The sequence below is a fragment of the Leopardus geoffroyi genome, chromosome C1 (genome assembly GCF_018350155.1).
Source record: "Leopardus geoffroyi isolate Oge1 chromosome C1, O.geoffroyi_Oge1_pat1.0, whole genome shotgun sequence".
Classification (NCBI taxonomy): Eukaryota; Metazoa; Chordata; class Mammalia; order Carnivora; family Felidae; genus Leopardus; species Leopardus geoffroyi.
Window position 1 is genome coordinate 86,283,226 of NC_059328.1, and position 19,355 is coordinate 86,302,580.

Consider the following 19,355-nt stretch of genomic DNA (forward strand, 5'->3'; position numbering starts at 1 on the left):
TGCGCATAACTATAAACCTAATAATGTGATTTTTTAAAGGATTAAATGACATAAAGTGTGTAGAATGCCTAATACATTGCACACAGTAAAAACAATAAATGTTAGGGATTTGATGATATAATAATATGTTTATAATGATGATATAAAAATGGTCTAAAATGCTGTGTCTTGCTATAATCCAACTGCTTTCCTTACTGGAATGAGCTCAAAAATATTACCAAATATTTGAAAATAAGTTTATGATTTAGCTCTGATAAGTTCAACAGTTTACATTCTAAAAGGGGTTTTTGGCATCTCTGATCAGACTTTGAAATATTGTTATTACTCTGTAAAAAATAAAACTATTGAGGTTAAAGAAAATTACGTATGCAACCATATATAAACACTTTTCTAAATGGGCCTTCAATATTTTAAGAGTCATGGAAATATACTCATGAAGGTAAATTCTTCATTCAGAAAGAATGGGATAGATGATTTCTGAGAGAATTGAGATGCTAGTCACATATAAACACTAGCTGCAGCATGCTGTAGGAAAGCTTCTTGGAATTGTCTAATTTGGGGGATTAAAAGAAAGCCTCACATAAGCACTGCTTTCTAGGACCCTGATTTATAGACTGTAACCATTCCCATGGTTGTGCTGCAAACTTCTTCAATGAGTTCTGGAACATTATGCAAAGAGTTTCACCATTTAAGATGTCAGTCCCTCAAAGAACAGAAAGATCAGTGCCATGTTTCACAATCCAAGGACTTACCAGTAAACCATAAAAGAAACTGGAGTAAAACAATGTCGAGAACTGAGGCTGCAGAAGTCTAAGCACTGTCTTATACGTTAGCCTTTGTACTGTGATCATTTTCCCCCAAAACAGTATTGATGCAAATCTAAATTTAGAGACCATAAAAAGAGCTGTTTTCTAAGAACAGTAGATAAACACAGGTCTTTTTGTTTGTTTGTTTTAATCTGAAGCAAGTTATAAAGAAAGCAATTTATCCAACTTGATATTGGATCGTGTTTTTATCTGTTGAAGATAAAAACTCAAAATGATCTAATTAACATATAAAGCAATATCTAGTTAAAGCAAGAAGATGCATAAGAAAGATAAATATTAGGTAGTAAATAATAATTCTAAAAAATGAGACATAGACAGTACTGAAGGAGTTCAGCATTACTCCCACTTGGAAAGCACCTGAAGACAACTCCTGAAGACAGGATATAGGCTGGACCTTAAAGGGTGGAAAAGATAGGGGAACTTGATCTTGGGGGAAGAACAAAATGGTAGGAACAACTTAACAGAGGTGAGAACTGTTGGGCAATATTTAGCATGGTATTAAGCAATTATCTAGAAATAGCTATTGCCCGACTTGCCTCTAACAAGTATCTCTTAATTCCCGACAGCTTTGCCATGTGCCAATTCCTGTCAATGCCAGCTCTATAATATATCTAGAACTGACTTCATTTCTTTTATCACTACCTTAGTTTGAGTCCTTAATGCCACTTGCCTGAATGACCTTAATAATCTTCTAACTCATCGCACTGCCAGCAATGTTTCCTTCCTTTCAGAAGCACAGAATGCTTTGTAAAATCCATTTTTATAATTAGGATTTAATACTTTTGTCATTCTACATTCAAATAAAAAATGTGACTGGGGTGCCTGCGTGGCTCAGTCGGTTGACTGTCCAACTCTTGCCTCGGGTCACGATCTCATGGTCATGGAATCCAGCCTCATGTTGGGCTCTGCGCTGACACTGCAAGCCTGCCTGGGATTCTCTTTCCCTCTTTCTGCCCCCTGCCTCAAAATAAACAAACAAAAAAAATAGTTTGTGATTTTCTAAGTTAAAAAATATCTTCTCAACATACAGAAAAATCAGAAAATTTAACTTGCTATTAAGAACTCTGTGGGGCACCTGGGTGGCTCAGTTGGTTAAGCACCGACTTCGGCTCAGGTCATGATCTCATGGTTTGTGAGTTCAAGCCCCGTGTTGGGCTCTGTTCTGACAGCTTGGAACCTGGAGCCTGCTTCGGATTCTGTGTCTCCCTCTCTCTCTGCCCTTCCCCCGCTTGTGCTCTGTCTCTCTCTCTCTCTCTCTCAAAAATAAAATAAACATTAAAAAAAAATTTTTAAAACAACTCTGTGAAGCCCCACATGTATCTTTTATATATAAACATGAATCCTAAATCAGATCACTTAAATCTGTGAGGTAAAAGAAAGCTGAGCCAGCAAAGATGTCAAAAAACACACCACAAACCACATAATCAAGAGTTACTAGTTTTCTATACAGAATATCGGTCTTGGAGTTGTTTTTTTTAATCTCCACATGCGTTTTGCTTAGCATTTATGTAACACTGATTTTGCTGACACTAAGAAAAATTATGCACATGCCCAATGTATACAAGATACATAAAGTTGAAGACAAAAGAGCTATAAAATTTATGTTATCACACATAAATGAGAGAATCCACATATGAATTAAATGAAAGAATTTTAATTTAAAGTACATAATTCCAAAAATAAACCAACTTGGGCTGGGTGGGAAGGATAAGTAAAAAAATAAGCAATTCAACTCAGCAAATATTTGTTGCATATTGATTATATGTTTTGGCACTGTGATAAAGCACAAAGGGAGATGTGAAGATGAGTAAATCAGGAAGTTTATGTGCCCAACACATAAACACATAAAGTAACTGAATATTCTGTATGGGATGACGATGTATCAGGATTGTGCAAGTAGAAGAATGGTACAATCATATCTGCAATTTAAAAATAAAACTATTAAGTGGCAGAGAAGATGGCTATTAAAATATTGACTAAAAACAGTTCCAGTGGAAATGGAAAGAAAAACGTTTTTAATATGCCCATGATTCCGCAGGTGGTCAAAATAATTCCAAAGTGACTGAAAGAACAGGAAGCTTCCTCAGATGCGTTCTTCTAAGGTTACGTGGCAGTGTAGAGTGTGGATCCCCTTATTACCTAGTTTAGTGTTCACTGTACAAGGTTAGACTTTATCATTTCTACATTAGTCCCTGGACAACAATGAAATCAATTCAATGCTTTTGAAAACTAACAGTAAGAACTACTACAAGGTCAAAACAATGCTGATTATCACAATGAGTCTTGTGCTATGAAAAAAAGGAAGGAAATGAGTTGTTACTTTTTAAAAGTAATATACATATTTTCCAAAGTAGAAATGTATTATATAAACAGAGGAACATATGGCAATAATCAAGGTCACTCATGCAACAGCCAGAGAAAGTGGAAGCATTTCGTAATGATGAGAAAATTATACAATCTTTTCCCTGAAGTCAGCTGCAACTGATAATGCAGTTTTTATGCAGAAATCATTGCTACCTGGTTTCACTGAACTGTCTCATTTATCTGTCCTTTAAAATGTCTCAAAACCATCTTAGTCACCAAATTTTAAAAAAAAGATTCATTCTATCACACAAATGACTAACAAGAAATGATAAATACCACATAAAGAAAGTGTGCCAGAATTTGTAATTTCTTCTTTCTTTGTCCTGTCATCTTCAGGTCAATGTATCCAGGTAAGAACTGAATAAAAAGAATGAAGGAGGGGCGCCTGGGTGGCTCAGCTGGTTAAGCGTCTGACTCTCGATTTCGGCTCAGGTCATGATCTTACAATTCATGTGATCAAGTCCTGCATAGGACTCTGTGCTGATAGGGTGGATGGAGCCTGCTTGGGATTCTCTGTCTCCCTCTCTCTCTGCCCCTCCCCTGCTCGCTCGCTCTCTCTCTCTCTCTCAAAATAAATAAATGAACATTAAAAAAAAGACTGAAAGGAAATATAACAAACTAGTAACTAACTATGGTTACTTCCAGGTAGTGGGACTTCAGATATTTTCTTCCTTATACTTACTATATTCTCCTAATTTTCTATGAGTATATATGTCACTTATCATCAAGAAAAATACAAATATTTTTTAAAAACAGTTTTTTCTAAAGCAGAGACAATGGTAAATGAAAAAAAATTCTGGTTCTGCATGACTAAGGTGCCAAATGTTTAACCTTAAGAATTCAAGAAAAAGACTCTGTTCTTGCCGTCTCTGTAGTGAGAAAAATCCCTGATATTTCATTATCAGGAATGCCTAAATACAACCAACTTGCCTGGCTCTACACAAATAAATGGATTTTCCTTTGATTAGAAAAATCCTCAAAATACAAATTTCACAAGTGTTAGAAATATTTGTTACTTAGGAATTTCAAATAACATGATTTTAAAGTTTATATGTTTATAACTAGTATATGAATTGGGAAAAAACCTAAGATTTACTCAATGAAAATTTGAGCATCTAATGTATCTTGGTTAAGGTAACCTTTGCCTGAAGTTAGAAAACAGGCCAGGTTTTTTGGCTTCTAAATCTAGAGGACATTAGAATTGATCTCAGTTAGTATTCTCCATATTTTTTAGTGCCAAGTCTTTTTTTCCAAATAAATTCTTAAATAAAACATCAATAGGGTTAAAGATCAAGGCTCCCTGGGGATTTATTCATTGCTATTTGGTCTCAAGTACTTCAATTTCTGCAGAATTGCTGAAGCAGCTTCATAAATCCTGGTACACTTTGAAAACCACTGATCATGTCCGGTGTTCCTCCCTGTCCCCACATCCCCTTACAGTTAGGAAACCTGAGATCCAGAGAAGTTAGAGGACTCCTTAATTACTGCCTGAGCAAAAGTAAAACCAAGAACTTTTAATCTGCAATTAAACTCAACCTTTTCCATTATTACTTTTTCTTTACCAGTTCTACTCAATATATAGTCAGTTTTTACCCAACATATATATTCTCAGTCTTGTGTTAATTAATCTCTAGGTAACCAAGGTTTCTGTGGTACATATGTATGTATTCATTGGTGTCTGTGTATTTCTATAATACCTCGAAGATTCCAAAGTGCTTCATGACTCTCTTTAACTGTATAGTTCCCTGTGTTGGGAAGGTATCTGCCTTACTGTTCATTTAGCAAACCTCTTATAATTCATTTTTTAAAGTACTTTATTGATACATAATGCACATACCGTAACATTCACCCATTACAAATGTACATTCAATTTTTAGTAAACTTACCGAATTGTGCAACCACATGTAGTTTTAGAAAATTTTTATCACTTCAATCAGATTCCATATGTCCATTTATAAGTAATACCTGTTCTAAACCCCAGCCAACCAATAACTACTTTCTATCTTACAGATTTGCTTTTTCTGGACATTTCATATAAACAAAATCCTACAATATATGGTCTTCTGTGTCAAACTTCTTTCACTTAACATACATGTAATTAATATCTATGACAGGACTACTAATTCTTCACAAGACAAAAGGAAAGACTTCAGAGTCTGAAGTAAATTAAACCTAATCACACTCTGCTACATGATCAATTCACTACAAATAAAATCCAAACAGCTGATGTTGGATTAGAGAGCCTAGGGATCCAACCCTATCTACCTATCTGACCTCAGACCACTTTTTTCCTGCCTGCTACTCTCCAATAAGCCCTTCTTTGGTTCCTTCAATGAGCCAAGGTCATTTCCACTTTAGAGTCTTTGCACAAACCATTCCCTTTGACTGGAATATGTTCACTCTTTCTTGATTCATATCCAATCTTAAGTAGCACCACTTTAGAGAGGCCTCCTTTGACCACCCAATTACAACCGAGACCTAGCCAAATCTCTAACATATATCAGTCTACTTGAATTTCTTATACTTCCCACTACCTGATGTTTATTTTCTTGTTGTTATGGCCTCTCCTTCCTACTAGAATGTAAGCTCTTTGAAAGCAGAGACCTTGTTAGACAGATTTATCAGCGTATCCAAGGCAAGCAAATAATAAATAGGCAAACAATATTTGTTGAATAAATGGATCACTAAACCTCTTAATGATGTCTAACTTGGTAGCCTTTACTACATATTCCCTTTAACAAGAAACATTTTCATAGGAATATGGGGTTTGCAATAAAAAAAAACTATTTTATGGCATGCCTATAATAGAATGTGTATCAACTGGTTTTGTGTGTTTTGAAGTGTTAGTCTACACACCTACTTACCTTCATTAATACTGATAATCAAGGGGCGCCTGGGTGGCTCAGTCGGTTGGGTGTCCGACTTCGGCCCAGGTCATGATCTCGCGGTTCATGGGTTTGGGCCCCACGTTGGACTCTGTGCTGACAGTTCAGAGCCTGGAGCCTGCTTTGAATTTTGTGTCTCCCCCTCTCTCTGCCCCTTTCCTACTCATGCTCTGTCTCTCAAAAATAAATAAACATTGAAAAAAAAATACTGATAATCAAGAGTCTAGTTAATAAACTACAAAGTTGATGAAAAATACTCAATAGTTGATTCTGAGCTCTCTATGCTGCTTTAGAAAACAATGATAAGATAGGTTCAAAAGGGGTTAACAAACTGATAGGCTTAAAAAAGTCTGTGCCCATTATTTCCAGGTTAGGAATTCCATACTGCTACTCTTTAACCTAAGGTAAAAATGTTGTAAAACATATACTATTCAGGTCTGTCACATTACCCAAAACAGTACTTCTGTTCAATAACTTGATGGCTGTTTTTGAACTCATGGGAAAGCTTTCACAGAGATGACAGAATCTCTTTCGAAAGTGGTGCCCACTTCCCTTTTAAAAAATTGAGAAAGATAGCATGGCAAGGTAACCTGTTAACATTCTACATTTAGCAAACATATTTCTGAGAACTGAAATCTACTCTTTCAATTAGGCCATGCTAAAAAAAAAAAAAAAAAAAAAAAAAAAGCACAAGTTCATTAACTTTCTAAGAAAGTTTTTATGTCTAGTTTGGTGATTCTCAAAATGTACTAGCAACTTCAGCATCACCTGAGAATTTGCTAGAAATGCAAATTCTTAGACCCCCACCCCCACCCCAGATCTACTATATCTGAAAATTTCAGGGGAAGGCCAGCAATATCTTTTATAAGCCCTCTAAGTAATTCTCATGAATACTAAAGTCTGAGAACCACTCGTGTAAGTTATTGTTTTTCCCATAAATGCTAACCCTAAATACTTAGAAGAAAAAGAGCAGCTACTATAAGGAAGGGGACTTTGAAAACCTTAGGTATCATGCAGGGTATCTATACATTTGTTTTAAAATGTAAAAGTGCCATGAATATAATGACTGTATTTTTAATGCCTTTTATCTTAGAACACTTAGAAACAGTATCAATAATTACCTCTTTCTCCTAGAATATAAATAACTTGGGTGGTACAAAAAGTATACTTTCATAGAAATTTCATCAAATACCTAAGGCAAAACCTAAAAAGGCACTTCCTGTTTTTCACACAAGTAGTAAGTCATTTTCATACCCAGATTAGAGAATAGAACCAAGATGGGGAAACAATGCTTTGTAGCTGCCCAGAAAAATCCTATATAAAACTGAGAGAAAGCTGAATTGTTAAAAATAATCTATGTAATATGGATATGATCTTAAGGGCTTCTATGGAGACTGTCAATTCTCACAGTAAATTTCCTCTCAAATACCTTCATCTATTTCAAACATGAGAACAATAACACTGTACCTGTCTATCAACCTAGAGGATCAGGAGGAGGACAGGGTCACCCTAATTTAGTTCCTGCCAGTCTAAATAACAGATATGCATGTGATGAAGACAAAAATATTTTGAAAAGTTTTATGTTTAGAAAGAAGCAAAAAACTTTAAATGATAAGTCATGATAATTTAGACCAAAATATGATGGAAAGGGGCTAGGTAACTTTCCTCACCAGAAATCAAAATAAAACCAATATGAAAAAAATATATATACTCCATTAGCTTAAGGTTTATTACACATCTTTGTGTATCACATGATTAATTTATTCTTCTCTTTTTTTCCTTTCTCCTGGCAACCATTAGTTCTTAAAAAGTACATGGTCTACAGGAAAGAATACTGGACTATGAATCAGGAAATTCCATTCACTTACTCCAGCAGAGGAATGTTCAAGAGGGTTTTTAAAATTTTTTTTTTTTTTCAACGTTTATTTATTTTTGGGACAGAGAGAGACAGAGCATGAACGGGGGAGGGGCAGAGAGAGAGGGAGACACAGAATCGGAAACAGGCTCCAGGCTCTGAGCCATCAGCCCAGAGCCTGACGCGGGGCTCAAACCCACGGACTGCGAGATCGTGACCTGGCTGAAGTTGGACGCTTAACCGACTGTGCCACCCAGGCGCCCCTCAAGAGGGTTTTTAAAAGTGTAAAAAAGAGGGGCGCCTGGCTGGCTCAGTCAGTTAATCACTGGACTCTTGATCTCAGCTCAGGTCATGATCTCATGGTTCACGAGATAGAGCCTGGCCTCCTTGAGATTCTCTCTCCCTCTCTCTTGCCCCCTCCCCTACGTGAGCACAGGTACACAAACATTCTCTCTCTTTCAAAATAAATAAACTTTAAAAAAAAAAGTGCAAAAAGGCCTTGAATTGGCAAGGTTTTTTTTTAAGTATGCATTTTATTAGAAGACAAAAGAGAGCAAAATTCTTTGCCAATTTAAATGTAATAACTAAGTGCAAGTAATGAATATTAAAAGGTGAATCATTTATATCTTTTCTCTGATTCTTCAGAACCAAAGGCAATATTTCTGAGATGACTGGCTACCATGTCAATTAAATTGAGATATTCTTCCTAGGTAACGCAGAAAATAAAGACACCTCTAAAGCAACAGACACAAACTGGTGTCCAATGTAAATGTATCTTCTTGTTGTAAATATCTATTTTAAATTATGCTTTCCAGGAAGACACACTGGGGATATCTCATTTCATAGATTCTAAGATGTACATTTTTTTTCTATTAAAATATATCTGAAATAGGAATAAGTCCTAACAAGGAATTAAGTCTTAAAACTACTGTTGGCCATGAGCAGTCACAGTTGCCATAGATCATATATGTGTGAACATCAGAACACAAGATACCAAACTTCAGCAGCTTGGAAGAAAACCCAAGAAACAGTTATGGAGCACTCTTTTAACTCCTCAAAACTAAGACTGTTGGGTTAAAAATAACCAATACACTGAGATAATTACATAGGTGGCTTAAAAGCCTAACATGATTGGCTTTTGGCTCTTTTACAGATTCCTTTAAGAAATGCTGTATCACGATGCTCATGATGGGACAGAAAATAATAACCATATGGAAAAACATGCATCAGCGATGCAGAGTAAGTTATTTGGAAGAGTGTGAAAAGGCTTTAGGAATACAGAACCAATTTAATTAGATTAAATTTCCCTCGTTTTGTGTGCGAAAGTTGGATATAAGATTAAAGTCTTTCTGTAGCTAATTTCAGTGGTCTATTCAATGAGGGGGAAAAAGATCTAAGTTCTAGGGAAATAGTATAAAATATTTAATATTTAAAAATTTAGTACACATTAATGTATTAGATAAAATAACATCTTAAAATTCATGAAATATAACAAAATCTACCTGTAATTTGTAGTTTTCTAAAACACTTTTGCTAACTACCATTAAGAAAAAAATCTTCATAGCATTACCTGTAAACCACAGCAGCCTACAGCATTCATTATGGAAGCATTGTGAATAACTCGGTAAGAGATTCCCAGTTTTGTTGCTCTCAGAATAAGATCACTGTGTGTGGTAGCCCTGTAGTGGGAAAAGATCAGGTTGGATTAAAGTAACACTGACTTTTTAAGAGAGTAAGGGTATAATATTTCATGAGTTCAGGCCAATCAAAGGGTTATGGGGGCTCCTTTTCCTCAATTTGGGGGCTTTCTGACAAGAAAAGTGTTAAGTCTACACATGCCCTTCACGGTGCTAAACTGCACTTGTTACCCTTTTAGAGCAGCCTTGGTAGCTACAGAGAAAAAGGGAAGTTGTACTTACTCTTTTGTCCCTTTAATACCTGCAAACACATCTGTGGAATGGAAGTTCAGCAAATGAACTCCTGAGCAGCAATTCTCAAACTTTTTGGTCTTAGGACCCCTTTAAACTCTTAAAATGACAGCTCTGAGTTCTAGATGATGGCACAACTAGACCTACTCTATACTTTCTGCTCTATTTTGAAGGTTTCTTTTTTTGTATTTTGAAATACTACAGAACAGATGATAAAGAACATTTTTATAGGCTATCAAGCTCTGCCTTTATATTAGGGTTCTATCTGACATAAATCTTAGTTGCATTTTACATCTGTCTAGCAGTGATTTTATTTATAACTGTTTTCAGTCTGGTTACTGTATATAATTGTATGTGTGCATGTGTATGTGAGTGCACATTCTGCCTGTTGCCTTTCCTTTGTTGAGATAAATCTAATGATTATGATAAGATAAGACTTTGGGTGGAGAGAGAATATATGTAAATGCAAGTATGGATACTATGAAATGTAACCCCACATCAATTTAGAACTGCATTATTAAAAGCCTTTTTCCCCTGGATGAAAACTCCAGGTCCTGCTGGGGAAAGCAACATTAGCATGTTTGAGAAACTACATACAAACCAGCAGAACCTGTCAACTGGTCAATGCATACCAAGTAGGAAGATCAAGGGCTTTCACCCCATGAGGCAGTCAGAAACAGATTAACAAATGCCCACCAGGGAAGCCTGTTTTTAATCACACATAAAATAAAAACTAGTATGAAAAACAATCATTAATTTGATTTAGAGCAAGCTTTTAAAAAATAACATAAATGACAGTTATAAAGAATGTTTTTAATATCATCTTCAACAGAATTTCACTACTTAACACTAAGATTAAAGAATATTGAATTAGTTACTTGGTGAGTTATTTGAATAGATGAGCAGAAAGAAAACCTGGTTTAAAATTATACCTCTCTTTACCACAACTTCATTTAAAATGACCAGATGTGGTTGGTATACTATGAAGATTTAATGACCTGACAAAGTGATCTGATTTTGTGAAACTGCCATGAATGTGATTAAATGAGTCCCTCAGATTTCTGCTATGAAAAAATTGGTATTTTATCATCATGATTACCCAAATTATACTGCTTCATGCAAAAGAAAAAACTGGCTTGAAACACAGGTTTAAACCATCATATTGGGCATTCCTTCTAGATCACGAATCATGAAAATGCTTCATTTTGGTGACTGGAAAAGTGTGTGTGTGTGTGTGTGTGTGTGTGTAAAGACAAATTACTACTACTTCTGGGCACATGGCTCTATCCAAAATCACGTGTGTATACGTATGTATATATGATTTTGGATAGAGCCACGTGCCCAGAAATAGTAATAAATTTATCTTAATAATATTCTTATTACTTGGAATTGCTCTGAAAGCAATTTCAAAAGAGATTCAAGAATGTTCTGATCAATGGAATCAATAAAATAAAGAACATAAAGATGACCAATTTAAATGTGTAAGACTTGGTATGTTTATTTTATAATAACGTTAGTTTGCAGATACAGTACTGCCACATTTGACAGTGCTATGGCTTGTGATCTGAAAGTTCATTAACATTTGTAATGATATGCTGAAAGTGATGTTCTCATAAACTACTGGAAGCATTATAAATTGGTACAGTCCTTTGAAAAGTAATTTGACAATACATGCTTGAAAATATCCATGTTCAAAACTTTTGATTTTTTTTTTCTTTGGTATTATAAACTTTTTGGAGAAAAAAAATCCAAAACGTAGGGATGAGAGAAAGGAAGGAGGGGAAAAGGGTCATATACATTCATCCATACACGGCAGCTTTACTTATAATGGAGAAATAAATGGACTAATGATAATAACGTTGACATTTATTGAATAGCTACTAGATGCCAAGCACATCTATTGCATGGAATGGAAAAAAATCAAATGACCTACATTAAAGCAAACAGAAGACAAGTGAATAAAGATATGTTTTTATGTATGTGTATGCCATGAAGGAAAAGGCACACAACATAAGGATAAAAAAAATTATGTGTTCATTGCTTATAAAATATACACGGCTACAGAGCATACTAAAATAAAGAATGGAATAACAAAATGGAATCACCATTAAAATTTGTTTAATCGTGACCTTGGTCAACTAAATTCTTAATGGGGATAGAAAGCTTAAGACTGTCATTGCTCACATGACTGGGTCAGATCTATTGATATACAATTTTTTTTAGAGTCATTTACATTCTTTATGTGATTAACTTCCACATTCCTATCAGTAACCTGGATAAAAGGGAAAAGATGAGAACTATATCAACTGACTTAACTGACTTTCAATTACCTTCTTTCAAAATTTAAGAGTGGATGATGGTGATGGCTGCACAACAGTGTGAATGTACTTAATGTCATTGAACTGCACACTTAAAAATGCTTAAAATGGTTAATGTTATGTTATATAAACCTTATCACAATTTTAAAAATATTAGAATGAAGAATTTGAGATTAAGTACTTTTCAAAGTTTACATTCAGATAAGGGGAAAGGGATTTAAAAATAAAAAATTTTTGTGGTTGTACATAAGGAAGAATTTTGGTGCTTTGCTGCATTCCGTATTTTCTTCCAGGTTTATGCATTTAATGCACACAAATCCTAATTCTTCAAGGCCCAATGAAAATGTACACATTCCCCACCATTCTGTCTGCAAGTACCATATCTCAATAGTAATCCAGTGGGTAAATTAAAAATAACCAAGGTACAGTAATTATTACACAAATCTAAATGTAAGATTATGCATGATTATTGGTCAATGACATAGAGCAAATTAATTGCCCAGGAGTTAAAAAAAAAAAAAAAAAAAAAAAAAGGCCGCCCTCATTCCTGAATAAAATAATGGAGGACTCATGGAAGAGGTGGCATCTGAGCTGGGTCTTAAAGAATCTACTATTTTACTGAACAGAAACTGGGGATGACTACAGTTGACACTGCTGTACAGCGTATCTGAAAGTTGTTAAGAGAGTAGATCTTAAGGTCTCTCATCACAAGGAAAAAACTTTTTTTTCTTTCTCTTTTTTGTATGATAGATGTTAACTAAACTTACTGAGGTAATCCATTCAAAATATGAGTCAAGTCATTTCACTGTTTACCTTAGACTTACACAGTGCTGTTATGCCAATTAAATGTCAATAAATTGGTAATAAAAGAAACAAACTGGCAAGAAAAGTCTATTTTAAGGAAAAAGTACAAGCAGCAAAAACATGGTAGATAAATACTGCAAAAACACTTATGAAATGGCAAAACTGTACAATCTGACTCTAGCACAATAAAAACAAAGAGTAACCAAAGAAGAAAGTACATAGACTATTAAAAGACTTAGGCCATGAAGTCAACTTCAGTGTCTACTCAAGGTTTTTGAGCAGGGTAGTAATAGCATCAAGGCACTTTAGGCCTCAATTTTTCATGTATGTGGAATTCTCCCTTCTACCCCCTGAGTCCCACAGACCTCCTCCACAATTTCCACCTACTGAATTCTACACAGACCCAGCTCAAGCACCAACTCCTCCATAAAACCACCACAGAAAAACTCCAAATTCTTTGCCTTTTAATTTACACTTTTTTATCCTCATCCTCGACCTAATCTTTCAGCAGTGTATCAGAGTTCACCACTCTTTCCTCTCTAAAGTATCTCTTTTCTTGGCTTCTGTGACAACACACTCTTGGTTTCTTCCTCCTCTGGCTCTTGACAGACCACGAAATACAAGTTTCCTAAGGCTTGATCCTAGGTCTTCTTCTTTTCCCCTTGTTCTTTTCTAAAGTGATTTCAGGGGCGCCTGGGTGGCTCAGTCGGTTGAGCGTCCGACTTCGGCTCAGGTCATGATCTCATAGTCCGTGAGTTCGAGCTCCGCGTTAGGCTCTGTGCTGACAGCTCAGAGCCTGGAGCCTGCTTTGGATTCTGTGTCTCCCTCTCTCTCTGCCCCTCCCCCACTCATGCTCTGTCTCTGTCTCTCTCTGTCAAAAATAAACATTGAAAAAATTAAAAAATAAATAAAGTGATTTCATCCATTTCTCTAGCTTTAAACACCGTATCTCTCCCTCTCTCCCACCCCATATATACTCATGAATTCAAAAGCCACATATCCAAGAAAACCCCTTGAGCTCAAGTAGCAGATATCAAATTGCTTACATGACATCTCAAATTTAAAACATTTCCAGAACCAATTCTTGTTTTCCCCTACAAGTTTTCATCATTTCAAGAACTGGCACTATCAACTACTCCGTCAATAAAACCAGAATTCTGGAAAACTTGCTTCTTTCCTTTTCCTCACCTACATACATAATACTGGCATTCCTCCTTCTAAATTCTTCCCAGTTTGCCTTTTTCTGTCTTCCACCAGAGCCACCTTGTCTCCCTAAATCCCTTCATGCAAGCATTTAGAATGATCATTTAAGAATGTCAATCAGACTGTGATTCTTTCCTGCTTAAAAACCACCAAAGATGTGCCAGAGTACTTCAAACAAAACCGTACCCCCACCAAGGCCTTACAAGATCTGGGTCTCACTCACTTCTTTAACTCCCTCTCATTCCCTCTCCCTGCTACTCCAGTCACTTTGGCCTTCTAGGTCTTTGAATACATTCTTACTGTTCCATCTGCTTACAATGTTCTTCCCTTCTGCTATTCCTTTCATCTTTCAGACACCTGTTTAAATATTACCTCAACAAAAAGGATTTTCCATATACCCTGCACAAATTAGCCTATTCCTGTGAGTCCTTTTTTTCCTTGACAGGCCTATCAAAATTTTAATTTGTTATTTTTTCTTTCATTGATGTCAGCCTCCCTCACTAAACTGCGAAGCCCGTGTTTTATCATCTAACATATATCCAGCATGTAGGAGTGCCTGTCATGATATAAGTGTTCCAAAGATGTTTACTGAATGGAGAAATGTCAGTCTAAGATATGCCTCATCTTCCTTTGTGACCCCAGGCAAAATATTAAACAACTCTTTCCATTAATATTTCATTGATATCTACTATATTGTGAGGGAAACTAGGGAGATAAAATTGTGAAGGACAGCCTACAAATATAAAAGGTAGAGGTATATATTTATTTAAAAAAATGCACTGTGAGGCAATGTATGAAAACTCATATGAATAATACTTCAGCATTTAGAAACAGAACTTCTCATCTGGGTAATAAAAGACTGCATCACTGAGAATATGATGTCTGAGTTAGGCTTCAAAAGATGGCTGGACTCTGACAATCAGAAATATACCCAAAGGTATTATAGATGCAGGGAAGAGTTTGAACAGATGTATAGAATGAGAAATCAAGATGATGGTGGAAGAACAAACTGGTTGGCATGAGTGTGGGCAAACCAGTACAAGAGAACCAGATACAGTTAGAAGGGCAGGCTGGACAGTACCTTTCATGTCTGGCCAACAGAGCTACTAATTCCCACTTGAGATCAAGTAAGATTTTCAAATTGTGGTTTCACAAATATAAATTTGACTACAACATAGGTAATGAAATAAGAATCTGTACCTGGACCAGACAAAAGGCTACTATATTAAACTAGGGAATAAAAAAGATATAAAAAAATTTGGTTAAAAAAAAGAAAGGTCAAAAGCAGTGCTTCTCATACTAACTAGTAAAAGGTCAACACTTTAAGTTCTAAATGGTCATGGAACAATAGTTTTGTAAAATGCAATCAAAATTAATGATTAGGAAAATAAAATATAAAATACAAAATATAAGCTCCAAATTATGAGATTCAGCAGAGATAAAATTACTTCTAAAAACTGCTATAGAATTTCTAAATGCTTACTCTCAATTTCTGTAGTTCTCATCATGGACTAGTAAATTTGTGGGCTGGGACCAGTCCATAAACCTCACATTGAGCAGTGCTGGTTTATTGGGCTCTGTCAGTGACTAGATGCCATGGAAGTCAAAAGTAACTCTGAGATTACTCTTTTAGGTGACTGTAAGAATTGTTATACCATCAAGTAAGAAAGTTTGGTGAGTTCAGAAGGTGTCACTATAAAAAAATATGGAATTTTGGCAGGAATCCAGTGCAATAATGAGAAAATCCTATAAGAGTTTCAAGACATTTTATACATAGAATTTTTCATCACCTTTATTTTATTTTACTATTTTCTGGCTAAAAGAAATAAATAAAAGAAAAATAGGTACTGCTAATTTGGAGGAAGACTTACAGAAAACAATGTCATAGGCTAAAACAAACTGTTATTTTTAAATGTGTGATTATACAATGTCATTTGCAACCAAGCATAATAAGGAAACATAATCTCTGGCATACCATACTGATGTAAATTACTTTTTTTTTTTGACAGACACATGCACATGTAACTCCATTCTTTTTGAAAAACATCCTTGGTGGTGAGTTCATAGTGCTTTAATTGTCCTTATGTTCCTTAAATCTGTGACATAAATCTTGGGTCACCAGCTGGAGACAAAGAACTCCTCTGTTTTGCTTGACATTAGAGATTGATGATTCTTGACTAGACAAGTAGAAACCCATCTTTTTAGTAATGGGGAAAGAACAGAGCTCCCAAGGGATATAAGAAATTGAAATCTGAGGCTTGACAGATTTTTAAATTCAAGGCAAGTAAAGTGACAATGTTGATAAATATGAAGTGATTAAAAAAGAAAAAAAAAAAAGCCTAGGATAAAGGAATCAGAAGATGCTTGCAATTTACCTGAAAAATAAATGGTAGGTATAACTCTTGATAATGTAATAAACTTATTAATAATGATATACTAGTTAGGTCATTTGATGTCCTAAGTTATCTTCTAAAAGAATAGCAAAAGCAATGATACAAACTTTAGAACAGACCCTTAATAACCAATGTAAGAGTTACATATGATGACATCCTTATCAAGCAGATTTTCTTCACTAATCTCAAAGATAATGAAACTTTATGAGATTTTAGAACCTAGGTAAACACAGTCCTTTATTAGGACCTGGCAAGTAAAAGTTTTAAATGGAATAATTCTTACCGAGTTAAAAACAAGCAAATAAATTAAAATATCTGCTTTGACTTACCCAAATGGATCACCAACCACAAGGAATGCAACATCACAGATATCGGCATCCTTTAAAATATTATCTGCTTCTTGTTCCACTTCTTCTCTATCAGCAAGAATCAATTTTCTTCCGTAGAACTCTTCCTACAGATTTAAGTCCAATATCAAAATGAGACAGCAGGTGACCATTTACACACACACACACACACACACACACTAATCTCTGTCTGGGGCTGGTGCAAATTTTGGCAACCATCCAGACATCCATACATAGATCACTGAATAGGACTCATCAGTGAGCTAGCACTCTATAACATGTTGCAATTAAACTCTGTCTTTGGGGCTATCTTAATATCCCAAGAGGAGGTAGACCTCCTAACATCTGAGACTTTCTGCATTTTAAATTTATCTAAATCTGAGTCTAACAGACCAGGCAGAATACTGTAGAATGAACAGAGAACATGTTTGTACGAGCCTTACTTCATAAACTTACTAATAAAAATGAATATATTAAATAATAACTATAAACATACATGGTAATTTGGGTTTAATTAAATTTTCCATAGGAAAACCTATAGGACTCTGGCTAAAATAAAAGGTAACTTCAATGAGAAATAATAGAAAATTAAGATTCAGTTATTTACAGAACCAGCAAACATTCCTATATAATTGCAGGAAAGATTGATTGAAAACTGTATTTCTGGGGTACCTGGGTTGAGTGTTAGACTCTTGGTTTTGGCTCGGGTCATGATTCTAGAATCATGGGATGGGCCCCACGTCAAGCTCCATGCTCAGCCATGAAGCCTGCTTAAGATTCTCTCTCTCTCCCTCTGCACCTCCTCCCCACTCATTTCTTCTCTAAAATAAATAATAAGAAAATAAAAAAATAAATAACAACTGTATTTCCTACTTCCTGCTAAAAAGGCAGAGATGCAGGGGAGAGAAAAGAATTCTAAGTATATAGGAAGTCTCAACACAAACTGCTTTGTGAACCAATTCCCTGAAGTTCAACTCTAAAGAATAAACCCAGGAGGCTGACCTTAATGGGTGGCAGCATGTAAGTACAGAGAGTGAACTGGTGTGCCAGTGGTCATATGGCAGTGGTTACAAACTATTATGCAAAGTCACGAATCTTATCAACTGATTTCCTGTGGAATAATATGTAATTCAAATATAGTAAAAGTGGATTCATAGACAAATACTATTTCTTACATACTGAGAAGTTTGAGCTATAAAGATTATATTAGAAGTCAAATGAAGGGGCGCCTGGGTGGCGCAGTCGGTTAAGCGTCCGACTTCAGCCAGGTCACGATCTCGCGGTCCGTGAGTTCGAGCCCCGCGTCGGGCTCTGGGCTGATGGCTCGGAGCCTGGAGCCTGTTTCCGATTCTGTGTCTCCCTCTCTCTCTGACCCTCCCCCGTTCATGTTCTGTCTCTCTCTGTCCCAAAAATAAATAAACGTTGAAAAAAAAAAAAAATTAAAAAAAAAAAAAAAAGAAGTCAAATGTTACAAGGACTGCTATAATAGAAGCGTTATCTGGTACTCAATATCTGTCAAGCAAAAGAGTAAATGAACAAATGATTAAGAATTTGAAGATAAAGGCTATAGTTCCAACTCTGATAACTATTTCTTAATACTTAACTAGAATCTGTTCTTGAAAAAAGATCCCTTCCCTTTCTCTGCATATCCTTGCAGAGATGTTCCAGAAGTTCCCAATGACAATGACGTTTTTACAGATAAAAAGTGTTCTCTTTATTTTCACTTATATATTTTTTCTTAATAATTCATTTGCATATAACTTCCTTTAATTTCATGAGCCCAGAAAACTTATCAGTGGTAGAACATTTATATTCACATATATCTAAGACATACACATGATTACTGAAAACTGAAGGAAATTCTTTTTTTCCTGAACTTCTAACATCTTTTAATATGAAATTTATTGTCAAATTGGTTTCCATACAACACCCTGTGCTCAACCCACAGGTGCCCTCCTCAATGCCCATCACTCACTGAACTTGTGACATTTCTTTAAAAAATTTTAAAAAATCACACGTGACTAGCTTAATGCTAGCAGTAATTTTAAATCCTATTTAATACTTTATGATTCAACAACAGAAAACCCCACTCTTCTCAAGACTTCTATCATGTATCACTCCATATTTATTACTTAAGAAACATTTCATTATCTAATTGAAACACAGTATTAAAAAAAAAAAGTATCCACATATGCATAACTGTGCACATACACCCCAAACACTCCATTATAACCAAATAGCTGATCCTTTTGAAAAAAAATGTAAAAAAGGGAAGAGATAATAAAAGTAGTAAGAAACTGGTATTATATTATTCTTAATTTACCTACTTGTTTATTCATTTACTCAAAGAATATTTCTTTTTTTAAAAATTTTTTAATGTTTATTTATTTTTGAGGGAGAGAGAGACAGAGCATGAGCAGAGGAGGGGCAG

The 19,355-nt window shown here is 35.2% G+C and overlaps 1 protein-coding gene across 2 annotated transcripts in view; it reads right to left on the reverse strand.

The window, feature by feature from the left end:
- The window catches only part of DPH5 (diphthamide biosynthesis 5), a 43,754-nt gene that overhangs the window by 13,684 nt on the left and 10,715 nt on the right, over positions 1 to 19,355 (reverse strand). For both annotated transcript variants that reach the window (XM_045478446.1, XM_045478447.1), the window contains exons 3-4: positions 16,907 to 17,031; positions 9,502 to 9,610 (exon numbers count right to left, since the gene is read on the reverse strand). In XM_045478446.1, coding sequence (XP_045334402.1) covers positions 9,502 to 9,610; positions 16,907 to 17,031 — 234 coding nt within the window. The remainder of the gene's footprint in view (positions 1 to 9,501; positions 9,611 to 16,906; positions 17,032 to 19,355) is intronic.